Here is a 20,941-nt window from a genome sequence, read left to right as displayed (position 1 = left end):
CATAACAACGAAAAATTAAAGAACTTTGTTTTAAAAAAATAGATCTATCAAATTAAAGGAATAAACTCAAGTAATCGAAAAAATAATCAAAGAAAAAATAAAGAACTTTTGTTTTAAGCAATACTTTGTGTAGATATTAATAGATCTACCAAAATAATCACAAAAACTAAACCAAAAAAATAAAATAAATTGCAGCAAAATCTATACAAAAACCAAACAAAAACAAATAAAATGAATCGCAACAACATCTATAGCTTCTATGTAAATCTTATACTTATATGTATATTTTCAAAACTAGAAGCATATAGAATGGAGAGAGGCTGCGAGTATATATAGAGAGAGAAGAGGTGAGGCTGCGAAATTTTGTGAGAGAGAGAAGAGGTGAGGCTGCGAATTTTTTTAGCTAAGTGGGTGAAGTGGATATATTTATAGTGTACAAATTAGGGTTTGAGTGGGTGAAGTGGATATATTTATAGTGTACAAATTAGGGTTTGAGTAAAGTTACTGGCTGATATTTGGGCTCACTGATTTTAGCCCAAAATTGAGTTTATATAATGATATTAGTTACGATTTTCAACTAATGTATTTTACCTATTACTAAAGATATAAAATGAATACTAGCGATTTTGCACGTCTGCAAAATGAATACTTGGTGCCGAACCAAGTAATAAATACTAATGTATTATAAGATGAATACTAGCGATTTATACCTAATGATTTTACCCATTACTAGATGCCGAACAAAATGAATACTTGATCTATTAGTCCACCATCTGTCATTTCATATATATGCACAATAACAAAGATTTACATATTGGTTTTATTTACTTATTTATTCATTGTTTGTTTTTCAGTAGGTGTAGTATTTATTACACATCATCGTTCATATTATTCGTTTATTAGTTTATAAACAATCCATTAAAGTCGATTATACACATGTGATATTGTATATCGAAAATATTTAATATATTTTATTTATATTTTTTTATTTATATATATATATATATGTAAATTACATACGTAATATATTTGTAATTTTATAAATGTAATATATTTTTGAATTACCATTTCAAATATATTTTATTTTCAAATATATTATATATGGGATACGCATTACAGAATTATAATATACATATTTAATTATGTAATTTCTTTTGAATCTGCTAGACATTTGTTATTAAAATATTTGTATTTTTAAATACTACAAATTTTAATAAAGTGCAAGGGTTAGTGGGCGCCAATAAATAGGTGCAAGGATACAATTTTCAAAAATACTCGATATTATCCATTATTTGTTGCTGTTCGGCGGTTATGGGCATAATCAAGTTGGGATTAAATTGTTAAAAAAAGTAAATTTCAATTTTGGCAAAACTTTGAATGAGTCTCGACAACTGACACGTTTTTTTAAATATTACAGTTGTTCAAACAGTTGCATTCAATTTTAGCGGAAAATTTTGTATTTAACGCGCAAAAAAATTACCGTATATTATATAATACTTACATTTTTAATATTAAATTTTACAAATAAAAGAAAAATCGTTAGGCCAAGAAATAATTTAGCTTTTTTTTATATATTTTTTATAGTTAAATATATTTATACATTTAAATTAGGAAACCACATATTGATTTTTACTTCTTTTTTGCAGATAACATGGAGCATGCTTAAAAAAAAAAACAAAATATTGTAGAGGGAGTAGACATATTCCAGAAATCATTGATTTAACAAATGATGAACCATGTCCCAAAAAATCTTCACGTCAATCTCAAAATGAAAGAAATGATGGAAGATCAGAAGTTATTGATTTAACAAATGAAGCCTCAAATGACACGGATTATCTGTCAGATTTGGTTGCTTCGGAAGAAGGTAACTAAATTTTCTTAATTATGATGAATGTTTTGGTATTAATTAGTTTTAATTGTATACTTATAATTTATATTATTAATGGTTAATGATTAATTCTAAATTTAATTTAACAGAATACTACGATCTTGGTGATCCAGTTTGTCGGTGTGAATTTTGCAATGCATTATTTTGGTATGATGAAAGAAAAGGGAAGTCTTGCGATACTGAAAATCCAACGTACTCATTGTGTTGTCGTAGTGGTAAAGTAAAACTTCCAAAAATTAATCATCCTCCAACATTGTTGTATAACTTTCTTCATGGAAAAGATGCAAAGAGCAAACATTTTCGAGATCATATTCGATCTTATAATAGTATGTTTGCATTTACATCAATGGGATGAAAGATTGATTTGAGTTTAAATACTGGCAATTCACCGCCAACATTTCGATTGCATGGTCAGAACTATAATTTGATGGGCAGTTTGATACCATCTGAAGGTGCTACACCAAAATTTGCTCAACTGTATATTTACGATACGGAAAATGAAGTTGCTAATAGAATGCAGTCTGTGAGGTAACTACAATGTTTACATGAAGTATGTAATGATTTTATTATTATTATTATTATTATTATTATTATTATTATTATTATTATTATTATTATTATTATTATTATTATTGTTATTATTATTATTGTTATTATTTTTATTATTATTTTTATTATTAGTATTATTATTATTATTATTATTATTATTATTATTTCGTTTTAGTTATGTAAAGTTATTTATTTTTATTTGTGTAGGCAAAAGTGATAAAAACAATTTACATGCTGAAATTGTTTCTGATTTGAAGATAACGTTGGATGAAAATAATGTGTTAGTGAAGACATTTAGAATGGCAAAAGAGAAGATTATTGATCAAGGTCAATCTGATGTCAAGATAAAGCTTATTGGTAGACGACATGGTGATGCTCGAACATATAATCTACCAACCGTATCTGAAGTGGCTGCTTTAGTAGTTGGTGATTTTGATGAATCGATGGGGGATAGAGATTTAATTGCTGAAACACAAACCGGAGAACTCAAGCGCGTTAATGAATTGCATGCAGCGTATCTTGGTTTGCAGTATCCATTGTTATTCCCATATGGTGAAGATGGATTTCGTGAAGATATTCCTTTAAATGTGCCGGGAAGTTCAAGTGGTAATAATGCTCGCAGTAATGTTACTATGAAAGATTACTTTGCTTTCCGGTTGCATGAAAGAGAATCTGATGCGACGACAATTTTGACTTCTAGACGTCTATTCCAACAGTTTGTGGTTGATGCATACGCTATGATTGAATCATCTAGATTGATGTATATACGCATGAATCAGAAAAAAATGCGGGCTGATTTGTATAAAGGCCTCACAGATGCTCTAATAAGAGGTGAAACAAATCCAGCAACCAGAGGAAAAAGAGTGATATTGCCATCAAGTTTTGTTGGGGGAGCTCGATGCATGGTGCAAAATTATCAAGATGCGATGGCTATATGTAAATGGGCTGGATATCCTAATCTATTCATCACATTTACATGTAATTCAAAGTGGCCTGAGATTGTTAGATATGTTGAAAAACGAGGATTGAAACCGGAAGACCGCCCTGATATTGTTTGTCGGGTTTTCAAAATGAAGTTGAATAATTTGATTAATGATCTACGTAAAGAGAAAATATTCGGCATTGTGAGAGCAGGTATTATATTTAGATTACATTATTACTTTATGCATTATATTATTTTATTAATATTTATGTGATTTCGTAAATTAATTTATTATATTTCTATATTTATATTGTCACAGTTGTATACACTATTGAATTTCAAAAAAGAGGACTTCCACATGCACATATTCTGCTCTTCCTTCGGAATGAAGATAGAAATCCTTCACCAGATAATATCAACGAAATTATTTCAGCTGAAATACCGGACATGGATTTAGATCCAAAGTATTATACAGTTGTACATGATTTCATGCTTCATGGTCCATGTGGAGTAGCAAATAAAAATTCGCCTTGCATGGCAAATGGTCGTTGCACAAAATATTTTCCCAAAAAATATGTTGAGACAACGAGTGTTGATGAAGATGGTTATCCAGTATATAGGCGTAGAAATAATGGGAGAACAATTCTGAAGAATGGTGTGCCTTTGGAGTGGTTTGAGGCAAATAAGATATATCCAGAAGCAAGGAAACTTACATATGCAGAATTCCCAACACGATTTGTTTGGCACGCAAAGAAAATAAATGCATGGGAACCAAGAAAAGAAAGGTACTCGATTGGAAGAGTTGTTTATTTACCTCCTGGGAGTGGAGAAATGTATTATTTGAGATGTTTACTCAACATAGTACGTGGACCTACATGTTATGCGGACATAAGAACTGTTAATGGGATTGTATATGGTTCATTTAAGGAAGCTTGCTATGCAATGGGATTGTTGAATGATGATAGAGAATACATTGATGGTATAGTTGAAGCAAGTTGTAGGGGCATCTACTAAGTCTTTAAGAATGTTATTCGTCACATTATTGTCGTCCGACTCTTTTGGAAGCGTAGCAGATGTTTGGAATGCATGCTGGATATATTTATCAGATGATATCTTATACAATCAAAGAACTATGTTGCATCATCCAGGTGAAATCATTACAGAGTTTTATATTATCATTTTACATGTTTTCTTTTTTATAATTACATTATATTATGGGATTATATATATATTTTTAAAATTGCAAAACTACAACTAACTGAAGATCAAATCAAGTGTTATACACTTGTGGAAATTGAAAAACTGTTGAGTAGTTTTGGAAGGACTTTGCGAGAGTTTGAAGGCATTCCTTATCCAAGTTCTGAATTCTTCGAAAATGATCAAAATAAATTGATCAGTGATGAACTAAGATATGATCGAAAAACATTAACAGATGAACACAAAGCTTTGATTTCTAAGCTTACCGATGAACAACGATGTGTTTATGATACTGTTATTAATGTGACACGGTCAAATTATGGAGGAATGTTTTTCATATATGGGTATGGAGGTACGGGAAAAACATTCATATGGAACACTCTTTCAGCAGCTCTAAGGTCAAAGGGAGAAATTGTTTTAAATGTTGCTTCAAGTGGAATTGCGTCCCTGTTGTTGCCTGGTGGAAGAACAGCTCATTCACGATTCAAAATTCCCATAAATGTCAATGAGGATTCCATGTGCAACATCAATCAATGTTCTCCACTTGCAGAATTGATTGTTAAGTGTAAGCTTATTATTTGGGATGAGGCACCGATGATGCACAAGTTTTGTTTTGAAGCATTGGATCGAAGTCTACGAGATATAATGCGGTTTGTCAATCCGTCAAGTGCATCCACCCCTTTTGGAGGAAAGACAGTTGTGTTCGGGGGTGATTTCAGACAGATACTACCTGTTATACCAAAAGGAAGTAGGCAAGATATTGTTTTTGCAACAATAAATTCTTCATATCTCTAGAGATATTGCAAGGTTTTACGATTGACAAAAAATATGAGGCTTCAAAATATGGGCTTCGGTGCTGAAGCTGTGGAGTTGGAAGAGTTCTCTAAATGGATTGCGAGTATAGGCGATGGAACAATTGGAAGTGCGAATGATGGTAATGTCAATATTGATATTCGAACAGATTTTTTGATAAAATGGTCTGGAAATCCAATTGAGCACATAGTTAACACCATTTATCCATCAGATTGTTCCAATAATGTAGATACAAGTTATCTACAAGAGAGAGCAATACTTGCTCCTACTCTTAATGCTGTTGAATCTGTAAATCAATACATGATTTCTTTGAACAAAAGTGAAGGACGTTTATATAGAAGCTCAGACTCAACTTCAAGATCAGATTCAATCACTGATTTGGTACAACAGGTGCATACCCCAGAATTCTTGAATAGCATCAAATGTTCAGGACGTTAATGATGGAGTTGGGATTCATAGGTGGATGTCGAATGATGAATCACCGATGATTTTGTAATCTTCTTGGTACTACTGGTGCCTTTTCGTTCTATAATATTTACTTTCCTTACCAAAAAAAAAAAAAAAAAAAAAAAGCATCAAATGTTCAGGAGTACCAAATCACGAAATATATTTGAAGGTTGGAACTCCGGTTATGTTGTTGAGGAACATTGATCATGCAAATGGATTGTGCAATGGAACTCGATTGAAAATAACAAGACTTGGACAACATGTTTTGGAAGCACAAATTCTTACGAGAGATAATGCAAATACAAAAATTTTGATTCCAAGAATGTCATTGACTCCTGCTGATCCAAGATTGCCATTTAAGTTTGAACGACGACAATTCCCCTTGATTGTATCTTATGCAATGACGATCAACAAAAGTCAAGGGCAATCGTTTTCTCATGTTGGTTTATTCTTGCCAAGACCAGTTTTTACACATGGCCAATTGTACGTTGCAGTGTCAAGAGTACGAAGTCGAGCAGGACTTAAAATATTGCTTTCTGAAGATGGTAGAAATGATGATGCTACTACTACAAATGTTGTGTATAGGGAAGTTTTTCAAAATGTATGACAATATGTGTGCTATTGTTTTGCATTTAATTATAATTAAATTTAATTTATATGAATATCATGTCTTATTTTCATATTTATTTATTTAAAATATTATTTAAAAATAACACTCAACGTGCAGCACTTGCCGTGCAACGCACGGGTGGGTGTTCTAGTATCAATAACATATGAGATAAAAGTAATTGACATTGTCACGCTTCTTTAGTAAATTTAGACGCTGATAATATGGATTATAGTTGTTTCAACAAAAGGTAAATTTTAGTGTACTTTATTTAAAATTTCAAAATTTTGTAAAATTATAATTCGTCCAAATTTTGTGTATTTTGCGGCAATTCACCGTTAAAATCATTTGAGTTGGTCGAACGATTTTGCCATATAGGCAAATTTGGCAGCCACATCAGTCTCAATTTTGAGAGAATTTTAAATTAGAGGAAAAATAAAAAAATAATAAAATTTTATGTATTTTTATTTCAAATTTCAAAAATTATGTGTAAAATCAGAATTCGTCCAAACTTTATGTATTTTATGACAATATTTCCTTTTAAAATTAATAGTACTGCATCTTATTTATATATAAATAAACTCAAATAAAAGCGACAAACACATGTCCCACATCTCTCGTGACCTACCGGTTAGGAAGGTCGGGAGGGTTTCAACGGCGCGAGGTTCGGACTGAGCTTCGGAAACCCCGGAACCTGCATTTGCAGACACACACTCAGAGAGAAGATTTCGTCTGGATAGCCGTTAAATTTTTCCCTCTTCGATTTCCCTCCCTTTTTCACTGATTTCTGTGGTTAGGGTTTTAAGCTGCAGTGCTGCTACTGCTGCCGATGGGGAGCAGAGTTCCCGTGGAGCACTACGATTTGTCATCCGCCGCAGCCGCCGCTAACTCCTACATCGGCACCTCATTGCACGACCCCAATTCCGGGGATGAAGTCGCCGACCCCGCCGCCGATGATGTCACCGACGATAACGATGACCGCTCCTCCGCTGTCGTCACTGTTAGTACGAAACTAGTGGATTTTTTTATTTTATTTTAATTTTATTTTGGTTGCAGTGTTATGATTGCCATGCTTGATTTTGTGAAAAGCGACAGACTTGATTTCCATGGAAGGCAATTTTAACTGTCTTTCCTTTCAATGATGATAATCTTTGATCTTTGAATTTCACCTGGGAGGAATTGATGTACGGTGTTAAAAGTGTGAGCGTGGTGCTGCGTTATTGTTGTAGGGGACATGCTAATTGAGATGTTGATGGGGTTCGGTCTCTCCTACTTTTAGCCGAAAATATATTAGAACCTGTTGTTTGCTTGATATTCTCATTTTATTTGCATTTTCTTTAATTTATAATCCCATTTCTCTTGTTCCGTAAATGATTATGAAACCCATATACGAGAAACTAAGTTGTATGCAGAAGGACTACTAAGACAACTCCTTGTTTTTCCCCTTCCTTTCTTCGCCCCTTCAACTGCTCGAGACGTGTTCAGATTTATATTAAATTACTTGATTGCTTTTCCTCAAGTTGTTCTGAAAAGCTTTTTCTGCTCACTTTGTTAATCACAATATCAAAGTGACTACAATGTTCTCTATATGAATGTTTGTCTCCATGACAAGGTTTGCTACTTCGTGATGTCATATTGCCGTACAAACTATCAATTTTTGTTGTTGAATGATGTAGGACTGTATGCACGAGCCTTACCAAAGCTCTTTACCACTTCACAGCATGGTGGAGGACGAGAGGAGTAGTCTTGAAAATAATGGGTCTTCATGTGGTTCCTACTCAATTTTGACAATTGATGGTGACATTTTTGTTCCATATAATTACTGAGTATTTGAAGCAGTTTAAGATCATCTAATTTGAATCTAACACTGCTACCCTTTTACCAGATGTGTCACCGATTGAAACAGCTAGGGCAAGGTTTATGGACATTGTCGTAAATCACTTTATTGATCCACATGTTATTGAGATGTCGGATTACGACACTGATTACATGGTGCAACAATCCTCACAGGAAATTTTAAGCAAGAGGAAGTCCAAAGAGATTCGATATGAAGGCGATGCACGCTATGCTTTGCCATTAATGTATGTTGCTAATCTCTATGAAACACTAGTCAATGAAGTTAACATGAGATTATCATCAATGAGTGGCATCCGTGAGAAGACCATTGGTGTGGCCCTTGAAGCTGCTGGTGGATTGTATAGAAAGCTTGCAAAGAAATTTCCTAGAAAAGGTTTGATTTCTTTTCCTAGAGTTAGAATTAACAGAACACTGAAGTTTCCTTCTGGAAATTTCAAAAGGTACCAGTAAATGTGATAAATTCTTTTCGATGTTGCATAGTGTCTTGGCTTCTCTAAACTCCTTACCATGTTGCATACATGTACTGGATATATGGAGGTCTCTCTTTTAGACTTGAGTTTGAATAGGCCATTTCCTTGTTGACAGATGCAAAAATGAAAAAAAACAAAAAACAAAAAAACAAACAATATTTATGTAAATTGAGATAGCTGGATACGACACCTGGTTTTGAGACGGAGCAATGGATCTATCACTATTACATGCCTATTAATCCCTCTACATGGTTTATTTATATATGTTTGGATATTGGCCTTTGTTACTTCGGAGATAGAGAATTATGTAGTTGCTAGTCTTGGAATCTATCTCATGTTGATATTCTACATGTAGGTAGTTGTACATTTAAGAGAAGGGAGCTAGCAACTTCATTTGAAACAAGATCGAAGTTTCCCGAATTGGTGATACAGGAGGAGAAGCGTGTTCGTTTTGTGGTGGTCAATGGCTTAGCTATCGTTGAGAAACCAACAAAAATTGGTATTGATGATGCTGAGTGGTATGATTTCATTATCATTCCCTTCAAAAAACCAGTTCTTTTAAATTTTGAAGTCCTATATATGCTTTTAGATCTTGATAAATGTGGTATATTTCATTGACCCTATACTATTCTCAATGCATAAAAAGGAGGTGTATTCCCTGTCTAGCTCTAATTTACTTAAAAGGACTAGGTAGATATTCTTTCAAGGATCAAGTTGATTTGTCATTACTATGAACACGTAGGTAGCATTTGTGGATCTTGGATTCTTAACACTTAGTTGGTTTTCAGTAATTTAACATTATTTGTTAGGTTACTAAATATAGAGTGGTTTTTGTGAGATTAATCAATTAATGAAATAGACATTATTTTTAGAAATGTTTTGTTTGATATGATTAATGTAAATGAGGGACAAAGTGATGTCATTGTAAACACAAATTTAATTTAATTTAATAAATACTCCCTCCGTCCACAAATAGTGTGTGGAGTGGAGGGCACGAGTTTTAATAAAAAAGTTGGAAGATGTGATTTTAGTGATAAATGGTAGTATTAGGCCACCAAATTGTAAAAGTAAAGGGTGAGTATTTTGTAAATATTGAGTGTGAATGAGGTTTAAAGTATAAAGGAGGTTTCTAAAAAAGAAAAACACGCCATCTTTATGGACGGACGAAAATAGTAATAAACACACAATTTTTGTGGACGGAGCGAGTACAAAATTGCGTTTAAGTTCAATATTTGTACATCAAATGTATGTTTGTGTATGCGTGATGCTATCTCTATTTGATCCTTTGATTCTTCTCTCCAAGTTGATTCTTTGATGGTCCTTGAGTCATTGAGATTTGTTGGAGAAATATGTCTCCAATCTTCTTAGACTTGATCTTTAAGCTTTATACGTTGATGCGAGATTTGTTGGAGAAATATGTGTCCAATCTTCTTAGACTTGATCTTTGAGCTTTACGACGCTGATGCAGATGGCATTCACCTTATTTTCGAATCGAACGTTAGACTTGACTTAAGCTTTGAGCTTTATAACGTTGATGCATAGGGCATTTGCCTTGTTTCTAGATCGAATTTTGTACTTTGCTTGAGCTGCTTCAGCGAAGAACGCATTGAATCTCGATGGTACTCCTTGAATAATGGAGAGAAATTGGTTGTAGAGAATCCAATTCTCGAGATCTTCAGTTATGATTTGATGTGTTTAGAACTGATATGGACCCCTATTAATAGTTGTAGGGAGAGTCGAGTTTTAGGCCTGAGCTCGCATAACTATGGGTCTAGGGCTGACGTGGTGCAATTTCATTGGCCCTTAAAGATTGATTTATATCAATATCAAGATTTGATTTGTTCTCAAAGAAATAAATGTTGATCTTTAAGATATGTATGTATTATCTTTATTAATAATATAACTTATTCAATCTTGGATTTTTAATAATATATCTTGTTCAATCTTGGATTTTAATAATATATATATATATTGTTCAATCTTGGATTTTACAAGATTTCAAAACTTAATAAAGATATAAATTAATAAAAATATAACTTTCCTTTCAGGTTCATAACATATATGTTATGGCATAAGTAAAAACTAAAATAAAGTACTCCCTCTGTCCACAAAAAATTGTCACATTGTGGACGACAGAGTTTTAATAAAATGTGAGTGAAGTTGTTAGAGTAAGGCTCCCACTTTAAATGTGAGTGGAGTTGTGTGGGACCCTATTACTATAAATGAAAGTGGCAATATTTTGTGGATGGACCGAAAAAGAAATTGTGGCAAATTTTTCATGGACAGAGGAAGTATACAAAATTGATAAGAAGTTGTTTGAAACTGGAGAATGCACGACATAAATGTATCTTGGTGAATCATGATTAACATAACAAGTATAAGGACTATAATTGAATGATGGAAAACTACAATATGCTACAACAAAACAAAAGCTCCTTGTGCTGTGTATTGAGTTAACCAAAAGTTGGCTTATCACAGTAATGTGTCTGGAAAAAGTATGTATTGAATGAATTTGATTCTTTATGTTAAGTATTACCTTTTGGACTGTTCAATCGTTTTTATGAAGGGTGGCACCTCAAATTCTCAAATTGGTTTTAAATTCAAATTCAGGGAAGAGATAATATGGGAGAGCTGAGTGATCTCTCTCGCCCCCACCTTTAATTTGTAATTGATTGGTAAACAATGGTAAAGATTCACAAAGCCTTAGCTAGGCCATCTCATGTCACCTTCCTTGCCAAGTCTGTAACTTTCACTGCTGAGGGAATTAGTTGAATCTCCAATATCATGTATTGGTGAAGTGGAAAAATAAGGGAATTGATTTAGCCCATAGAATAGGAGAACACTTAGAAGACTATTGGCATAAATTATGGGTATCTGATTTGCATAATTTTATCCTTGATTAGCTAATGTGTCTCTCTACTTATGTGCATGTCAATAACTAACACCCTTGTTAGAAAGAGGGGCATGCAGTCGGTTTATGACTATCAGTCTTTTTGGGTTTTCATTCCTTAGGGACAAGATATTCATTTCCTTGGGTTTTTTTACCCGCCCTTATTTCATCTCTTAATAAGTAAGTTCGTAATTTCTTTTTCACTTTTCTGTCGCTTAATTACATCTTTGCAAGATATTGTAGCTTGAGTAGTAGTGCATTGTAGGTGATTTATGTTTTTATGGCTAAGTGTGGAATGCTTAGATAAAACTTTTGGTTTCTAACTGCTGTTTTGTTGGTCTAATGAGGAGTTTGTCAACATTGGAGGTGATGTTTTTAATGATGGAGTGATGGTGCTGTATGCATTGTGGTGTCATTTCAGTGTATTTGTGCTGATGGTTATTTTGGAGGTTTAATCGAAACTAGCTTTAATATTTTATTCTAGACCTATTGATATTTTGGAGATGGCTTCAGTGCATCATCTTTTGAACATTATAAATATAACAGAAGCCTGTTTAGTATAAGTGAAATCATAATTTATTGTACTATGTGAGTATACTGCGACTCCTTACAATACATTTACATTCATTATGTTATTGTTTGCAAGTTGTGGTATATCAATTTGCACGAAGTGTTTGCAAGTTGTGGGTAATATCTAATTGATCATATTTTTTATACTTATTCTGTATCACATCCTGTTATCTCAATTTTAAATGTTATACCTTACATTCTGTATGCTTTTAGTATGGTGACAGCACTCTTGACCATCTACTACCCTATCTCAAATAGGTTTAAGAGGCTGACCGGACGGAATGAAGTTGCTGTTTATGCTAGAGACTACAAATTTTATGCTCCAAGGCACAAGTATAGGCGCGTTGTGTCGAATTCTAACTCCAGTATGCCTGGTTTGCCTGTAAGTAATATAGAATTATTTGAGTTGAAATGTTGGTTCTTGGCCTCACCATTTCAATGGTTTTATCAAATTAAAACTCCCAACTTACTTTCAGGCATTTCCTAGTCCTGAAAATTCTTCTTCAATGGCGACTTCTCAAGGCTATCGAGCAGCAAATGAAGTGAGATAATCTTTCTGTTGGCAACTGGGGTGCATTCATTTTTCATGTTACTAGAGTTTGATGTGTGTGAACTATATCAATTTCTATTGGCAACTGGGGTGCATTCATTTTTCATGTGACTAGAGTTTGATGTATGTGCAGTGTGCTTTATCAATTTGTTTGTCTTGTTAGTGCTTCATTTGATCCTTCTTTTCTAGCTGGAGGATGATAAAGAAGCTTGATAGTAAAAGTAATGTGTTGAATCAATTATCATGGACATGATGAATATGTATGGTTTAGTTCCATGTACATCTATTGTCTAATTAAAGCTTTAGAAGATGTTGAATCAGCCTATTCCAACCGAGCCTTTGATTGGAAAATCACAGGAGAATAAGAAAAACATCAATCAATTAACCAATGATGAATTATATGTTAATGATCTTTGGTTGAAAATATTTGTAGCATATATCATACAAAGGATCTTCGGTTATACCTTAAAATCACAAGAGGAACAGAAAAAGCATCTATTAACCAATGATGGATTATCATACAAAGGATCTAAGCGTTATATCCTAAAATTATGCAGTCACTCAATGAAAATGTGTAAATAAGAATTTTTCTTTGAGGTCTTGTTTATAGTTCTTGTACTCCCTTAAAATTAATTCTCAGGTCTTACCTCTATTTTTGCCTTGTAACAGCATGTTGGGATATTTTATGAACTTCTCATTTCTATATGCATAAAACAGCTTGGATTGGCTTGGTTTTGTTTGTTTGTTTTATTTTTCATCCCTGGTTTGCGTTCCTTGTTTTATTGCTGCAAATGATTCTGATTATAGTTATATGCTAACCATAAAAGTGCAGAAGCTTGTTAAAAGCATAATGGCACACAGTGTCTATTTTAACAGACACTCACTCCTATGGACGCAAAAAATATATTGGATTGCTGATTCTAATTCAATTTGGCAGTCTAGTATATTCTCCACATTCGTAGGTGGTTCTTTTTTGGGGTGAATTTTAGCAGACTATGTACTGTCCTTAGATTGGCTTTTTATGTCAATTAGAAAAAGACTTTGTCATTGTTTTCGTCATTTTGTTTTTCATTTAGGCAAGGATTACTTTTGTCTAACAACATATGCAAATCAGGCACAGTATCATCCTATGCACCCGGGCCATAACAATTCTATGAATCACAGTTCACATTCGACTGAGTATATGCACGGCCAACAGTGTATTCCCCCACCTCAGTTGCCTGAAATGGTTCACAACCAGCAGCCCTCAGCAGTTCTCAACCATATAGCTTTACAGTCTCTTGGAGGGCGTCTGCACGCTTTGGTGGGTTCATTCTTACTTTGCTTGTTGCTTTTCACCGGACGTTTGGTGATTTTGAAATCTGACAAGTGGTATGAAAATAGATAGTGATATGTTTTGTTGGTTTTGGTTTCAGCCAACAGGTCCGGCAAAGTTCTGCGACGGATGTGGAATTCCTTATCTGAGGGAGTCCTCAAAGTACTGCTCAGAATGTGGTACCAAGAGGTTAGGGACTTGAAATCTCCACTCTACATTCCATTCTCTCCAAATTCTCATATTGTAACTTACTCTAAATTCTTGCCTAATCTATTTTCTAGCAAAAATTAAATATGACGCTTCCCCATTAACTTTATACTTCTTGCTGCTCTAAAGAAAACAAAATTAGGGAATTTGCTGCTCTAAAGAATCACACTTCTTCAACTCAATTTCTAAAATTACTTTTTGGAGCATTGTAATAATAATAATAACGTAATGCCCCAACTGCCTATTGGCGCCCAGCCACCCCAATAAGACCACAAGGTCTCCGCACGTTGTTTATGACAAGTGTCAAGCTGTAATTGATCGGTTAAATTTATATTTGATATTAGGATAAATGTTAAGTATTTTTATATGATATTATATAAATAGACATCAATATTACCATAATTATAAACATCAAGTCTTATTTTTTTCATCATTTATAAATAGACATCAATATTACCATAATTATACATACAATATAAGGGAAGACTATGAGGGATGGAAAGTTTATTTATTTTCAAACACAATTAATTTTACAACGAATGTAATAATTTTATATATTTGCAATATTTGTATGTTTTCATGAAAAAAAAAATACTCTTTTCGTCTCACTCTAATAGATTCATTTATTTTGGGCACAAAGATTAGAAAATTTACTTTTTAGAAGAAAAGTGGAGTGTTTCACACCAATTAAGTACATTTTTTTACTCAAAATAAAAAAGAATCTATTCTAGTGCAATGTCCCAAGAAGGAAAATGAGCTTATTAGAGTTGGACGAAGGGAGTATAATTCTTTTATAACTAACTACTACATATAACATCAATTTCACCACTAAAAACTTTATTTTTCTCGATTTATTTATTGTTAATGTTTTAATTTATATCTAATACAATTAAAAGTACCCCTCGTCCCGCAAATAATTTCCTATATTTCCTTTTTAGGACGTTTCAAATAATTTTCTATTCGTTTTGGGGCATTACCCCCCACTAATAATATTTCCTCCGTCCCATTACAAATATTTCACTTTTCATAATGGGATGTCTTATTACAAATATCTCATTCCTTTTCTGGTAATATATTATCTTTCTATACATAATATTTAAATAATTTTTATAATTTTCGTGCTCAAAAGTAATGGGTCATTTGTAATGGGACGGAGGTAGTTTTTGATTAAAACTAACAATAAATAGTTTTGTACTCCCTCCGTCCCAAACGAAATGTCCTATTTCTTCTCTGCACGGAGATTAAGAAATGTGTATAAAGTAGATAAAGTGGGTTGGTAGAAATTATTTAAATATTAAATATAGAGAGAGAGAGTGTATTGCCAAAAAAGGAAACAGGACATTTCGTTTGGGACAGCAAAAAAAGGAAAACAGAACATTTCGTTTGGGACGGAGGGAGTAAAATATTTTGATTGGGTAATTGAAATGATTATTGATAAACTACGAAAAAATAATATAATTGGATGGGAAGAGAAAAATTAACTACAAGTGGTTGATAACAGTCCAAGACAAAAACTTGCATGAAATTTGAATACACCATGTACCTATGCTTAAAATAGGGATGTCAAAAAAGTCCGAAATCGACGGGTCGACTCAAATTGACCGATAAAAAAGGTGGGTTAGGACTGAAAATTTTTAGTCCAAAAAAAATTTAGCCCGAATGGCCCGAACTAAAAATAGCCCGAACCCAATAAAGTTGGCCCGATTAACCGAACACTTTCTTAATAATTGATTTCTAAACTTTAATACTTTACTTTTTAATTTGATAATAACATTTTAATGCTTGTAGAACATGTTTTGATTTTTTCTAACGATTAATAGTAAATATTTATGATATAAAAGTCAAAGAAAGATAATAATTTATGTTATATCTATATACAATTTTTATTGGAAACAAAGTTCAAATTAGATACTATTATGTAAATTTACGTTAAAATAACACTAATTTTTGTATCTAAAATAAAGCGAAATATTTTGATTTAAAAAGCACGACATATTTTTATTACAATAATATGATCCATATAAAAAAATTATACATATAAAAAAATCGTAAATTTGTGGACCCGAACAGGCTAGCCCGAAATCGAATGGATTAGGGTTAGGGTCAAAAAATTTTAACCCGAAAAATAAAAAAACCGACTAGCTCGAACTGAAAATAATTCGAAACCGAATGGGTTGGCTTGATTGATATCACTACTTATAAACCCATCACATTTCTTTTCACAACCTACATTGGATCATGGTCTCGTCGAAGACAGTAAATAAACAAGGACAAGATACAAATACTTGTGAAAGAATTTATATAATATAGAATAGGTTAAAAAACAATAAAAAGAAATTCTGATTAAAGAAAAGTCAAGCAATAGATAGATCAAGGTTAATTCCAGAGAATTCATGGGAAGAATTAGAAGAAATAGCCTCACTAATCTCAGTGGTACAAGACACATTACTTTTCTGGAGATGATCAGGAATCGCATTATTGTGTAAAGCCAAACACAGAGACAATTCGCATCCATCATCATTCCCACTGCTAAACTGCTCCATCTTGCACATCCCCTTCTGCAACTAAATTTACACAACTCATTAATTTTTTTCCATCCAACCACAAAATCAAAAATCAAAAATCAAAACTTGTCAAAAAGCAACATCCAAATATAGCAAGACCATGCAAATTATTACATGACATGTAAATGATATACTAATAAATAAGCCCCACAACTTTTTACGTAATACTCCCTCAGTCCCCACAAGTGATGTAGTGATGTAAATGATCCACTTTTATTAGAATATTATAATAGTGAAATAAAAAATAAAGCATTTGTAGTAGGTCCTTGGGGTTTGATAAAATGAGAGTAAAATTGTGAAAAGAGGCTTGTAGTAGAGTAATGTCTAAAAATGAAAAATACACGCTTTTATGGAATGCATTAAAATAATATAAAATGTACATTTTTATGGAATGAATGAAATATAAATTTAACGAATATAAATTTAACTCAACCCGTGAAACTTTTGGAACTCACGCTGCACTGAAACCAGACCGACGGTCGGACCAGTAGTCCGGCCATCAATAGAAACCGATTACATTGGTTAGAAGCATTCTTTTTTTTTTTCTCCGTTCTATATTTATTTATATGTATTACAAGGTTTTAGAGGCAAATTTAGGTGTCGTATCTTGTTAAAGAAATAACCCAAATGATTCTTACTTATTTTAAGAATCTGGCTAGATTCATATTTTTTCAGCAACATGTATTACCTCCTCCATCCCATGAAGCTTGAGTAATTTTTTTTTTGACACGAATTTTAAGGAGTTAAGTAAATTGTGTGTTAAGTGTGATATGTGGATAAGTGAAAAAGTGAATAAAAGAAAAAACTTTTGTCATATAAGATAAGTGTTCAAGCTTCACAGGACAACCCGAAAATAAATATTGTTCAAGTTTCCCGAGACGGAGGGAGTACTTACTATAGTTTAAATTAAATACATATAAACTGACGTAGAATTCCAAAAAGTTAGAGATTATTCAAAGTATATTCTAAATCGTACATGCTTTTTCTTATAATTTTAAACTAATGGATCATTTATTTTTCATGATTAATAAAATATATACTAATTGAATATTTCTATCTTCATTATTAAGATATTTCCAATCTCACCCTTTTAATAGAATACAAATCAAGTAAAATTGATTTAAGCGATAAAAATTATCAAGGACTTGAGATATCTCAAAATTCCAATCCATCAGAATTAATAAGGGTAATAGTACTATTTTTTTTTTATCTATCTAGACTAATACTCAAAATTAATTGCAACTAAAAGAACATAAATAACCTACATTATTATCATTTTATGAAAAGAAATACGGTCAATTTTCGATAATAACGTAACGTGTGAACGAACCCAATTTTGAAGGTGACAATTGGAAAACCAAGTTATTTTAATATTTTTTTGGCCACAAACTTAATAACCTAAAAGACTCCTGCACGAAGACTTACATAACAACATTTTTGCATAACGGCATCACACAAAACCTAAAGGACATTTTTATCCTGTAGCAGTGCCAGTGGAATAAATTTTTAGGTATTATTTTTAAACTTAAAAAATAAATTTTAAAGAAACAACCACCAAAATAGTTTAGATAGTAGAAAGTATAGGATATAACGTTTTATTTGATGGTCCATTCAAAATTAGTAATATAGTACGAAATTCAGTGCATTAAATAGGTTACTGGAAGCCCTATTTTTGCAGCACTATTATTTTCACCAGTCAAACTGCTCTAAAGCCCACCAAAATACATTTATTAGATGGGGGCGAAAATTTTACAAGAGGGGAGGGAGACAACGCTAGATTTTGTACAATTTTCCACCTCAATATCTATTACTATTAAAAAATAAATGTTAATACTGCTAGGATTAAAGATTCACTATTTAAATTAATAAACCTTTTACGTGCCATTTTTAGTAGTAAAAATAAAATGTCAAATTACTATATAGTCCACTTAACATTTTTTTTTCCATAGAATTTAATGTACATATATATCCATGCGACAAAATGAAGCACAGAGATTTCAAATACGTCCAAAATCCAAAGAGGGTAAGGTAATATTCCCTCTTAGAGAAACAAAAAATAAAGAAGCAAAGAATGTTCCCCCCTTATAAAAAAAGAAGCAAAGAATGTTAGTAATTTGTCGAGAATGACAACAAAAAAAAGAGAGAAATATTTTGACCAAAACTCAATATACCAACTCTAGAAATATTCAAATATGTTCGTCAACAACTAATTAAACCAACTTTGCTGGGTTCATGCACCTTCCCTAAATCATCTACTCCTTTTTAAACATTTGAACGACGGTTGTGTGTTTCTAATCTAAATTCAGATGAGAGAAAGAAGAGAGAGAGAGTTTAGGGTATTGATTATACCTTGAAAAAGTCAGAATGCAGGAGCAGTGCATCTGCAGCAGCAGTGGCAGAAGAAGGGTTTTCATTTTCTTGAGGATTTTGTTGAATATGCACTCTCTTTTCTTTATCTTTTATTCCAACTTTCTCACCCATGTAATCATCATCACCGTACGGATCCCCGACTCCTCTTGTTTGGCTGCATTCCTCCACTTTCTCTCTCATCTTCTCCACTCTCGCTCTACCCACACACACACACACACACACTATTAATTATAACTGAAAAGGAAGATGTAAAAGCAGATGCAGAAATCCAAATCCTACCACCCCGGCCCTTTTCGAAATCTGCAGAGAGAGTTTATTAATAAGAGGTCACCTTTTTGTAGGAGAGAGAAACACGAGCTGCTTCTCCTCATCGAAGCAGTGCTTCCTTTGCTGTGAAACGCCCCTCTCTGGAATTAAACAAACACATTTGCAGCTTCAGACATTGTTCAAATTAAATGATAGTATATGGAATAAATGAATATATGCCATTATTGGAAGATTTGGAGGGAGTGTGTTTGTTGATACCAAATGCTATAAAAATGGGTTACTAATAATAAATGAAGTGTTGACAGCCTCCCTTCCCATAAAAGATATAAACATGGAGTATATTTGATTACCTTGTCTGGTAGCTTCAGTCTTCATGCTTCTGTACATCTATTGAAACATGAAGAAGAAAAAGATAAATTATGGAGAAATTAATTAATTAATTAAAGTAGAATTATAGAAACCTGTAGATGGCTTTTGACATGAGATATGGTGAGACCTCTCACATCCATCAATTGAAGAACCAGTTTAGGAGTGGCTTCTGCTCAAAGTGAAAATTCCAACTCAATCCATCATATCATATCATATCCATAAACAAAAGAAAAGAAGAAGAAGAAGAAGAAGAAGAAGACATACTATCTTGGCCGCCAAGTCGGTCAACGGCGTTGACGAAGCAGTGGTGGAGATCGGGAGTCCATCTCAAGCGCGGCACCTTTGATCTTATGTACTGCCTCACGCCATTATTCCTCCCCACGCCGTAGCTACTGCTACCCATTCTCTCCCTCTACTATTCAATTACTACTTGTTTGAAAGAGAGAGAGATCGATGAAGAAGAAGGTGTAGTGTTTTGTAGCACCTGAGGATTGAGAAACTTCAATTGCGACCTGCTTTAATCGAAGGGAACAAAAAGAAGGAATCCTTGCTTATTCTCTTCTGACCCCAATTCCACAACACAAATATAGGAGAGAGAGAGAGAGTGTGTGTGTGTGTGTGTTATTAATAATAGGTGAAGGCGTGGAAAAATGATAGTAGGGTGGTATGCAGCTACAGCTGCAAATTCCTGCTAGTGAAAGTACTGTTGTTTGCTGCGTAGTGAGAGAGAGAGAGAGAGAGAGAGAGGGGATTATACATACATTATATGTATATGTATATGTAGAAGAAGAATTGGTGGTATAGTATTATACTCCATGAGCATGTATTGATAGGTATTGTTTTAGGAGTGCAAAAGAGAATTGAAAAGAAAAAAAGAGAATTGAAAAGAAAAAAAAGGAGATCACGAGGCATCTGATCTTCTTCTCCGCACGAAATCATTACCAAAATACAAATACCAACTGCTGCGCTGCAACACTCTGCTACTCCTTTGACTCCTCTCTCTCTCTCCCTACAATCTTTAATTGCTTTGCCAGCCTCCTCATCATCACAATGCTGCACATTCTTCTATTTTTTAATTTACAAATACTA

At 33.0% G+C, this 20,941-nt stretch overlaps 3 protein-coding genes across 4 annotated transcripts; 2 read left to right on the top strand and 1 right to left on the bottom strand.

Moving 5' to 3' along the window:
• Window positions 1–5,399: 5,399 nt before the first annotated feature.
• LOC130994171 (uncharacterized) lies at window positions 5,400–6,423 on the top strand. Its single transcript, XM_057919203.1, has 2 exons — window positions 5,400–5,802; window positions 5,960–6,423. The coding sequence occupies exons 1-2, from the start codon at window positions 5,400–5,402 to the stop codon at window positions 6,421–6,423; spliced, it is 867 nt and encodes a 288-aa protein (XP_057775186.1).
• Window positions 6,424–7,018: 595 nt separating this feature from the next.
• Window positions 7,019–14,369, top strand: LOC130996232 (uncharacterized protein At2g02148-like). 2 transcript variants are annotated; one of them, XM_057921741.1, is made up of 8 exons: window positions 7,019–7,423; window positions 8,100–8,220; window positions 8,309–8,653; window positions 9,106–9,268; window positions 12,469–12,592; window positions 12,687–12,752; window positions 13,875–14,063; window positions 14,176–14,369. In XM_057921741.1, exons 1-8 carry the CDS (start codon window positions 7,253–7,255, stop codon window positions 14,275–14,277), a joined length of 1,281 nt encoding a protein of 426 aa, XP_057777724.1. In that variant the 5' UTR covers window positions 7,019–7,252; the 3' UTR covers window positions 14,278–14,369. The 2 variants fall into 2 exon arrangements, with proteins under 2 accessions (XP_057777724.1, XP_057777725.1); XM_057921742.1 differs by having other exon boundaries at window positions 7,019–7,427.
• Window positions 14,370–16,566: 2,197 nt separating this feature from the next.
• Window positions 16,567–20,875, bottom strand: LOC130996231 (myb family transcription factor MOF1-like). The gene is made up of 6 exons (XM_057921740.1): window positions 20,117–20,875; window positions 19,945–20,021; window positions 19,834–19,870; window positions 19,548–19,623; window positions 19,196–19,412; window positions 16,567–16,846 (listed from the first exon to the last, which is right to left on the bottom strand). Exons 1-6 carry the CDS (start codon window positions 20,253–20,255, stop codon window positions 16,637–16,639), a joined length of 756 nt encoding a protein of 251 aa, XP_057777723.1. The 5' UTR covers window positions 20,256–20,875; the 3' UTR covers window positions 16,567–16,636.
• Window positions 20,876–20,941: the final 66 nt, after the last annotated feature.

The sequence above is a fragment of the Salvia miltiorrhiza genome, chromosome 7 (genome assembly GCF_028751815.1).
Source record: "Salvia miltiorrhiza cultivar Shanhuang (shh) chromosome 7, IMPLAD_Smil_shh, whole genome shotgun sequence".
NCBI lineage: Eukaryota > Viridiplantae > Streptophyta > Magnoliopsida > Lamiales > Lamiaceae > Salvia > Salvia miltiorrhiza.
Note: the sequence above shows the minus strand (reverse complement) of the source record. Positions and strands in the feature narration are given on the sequence as shown.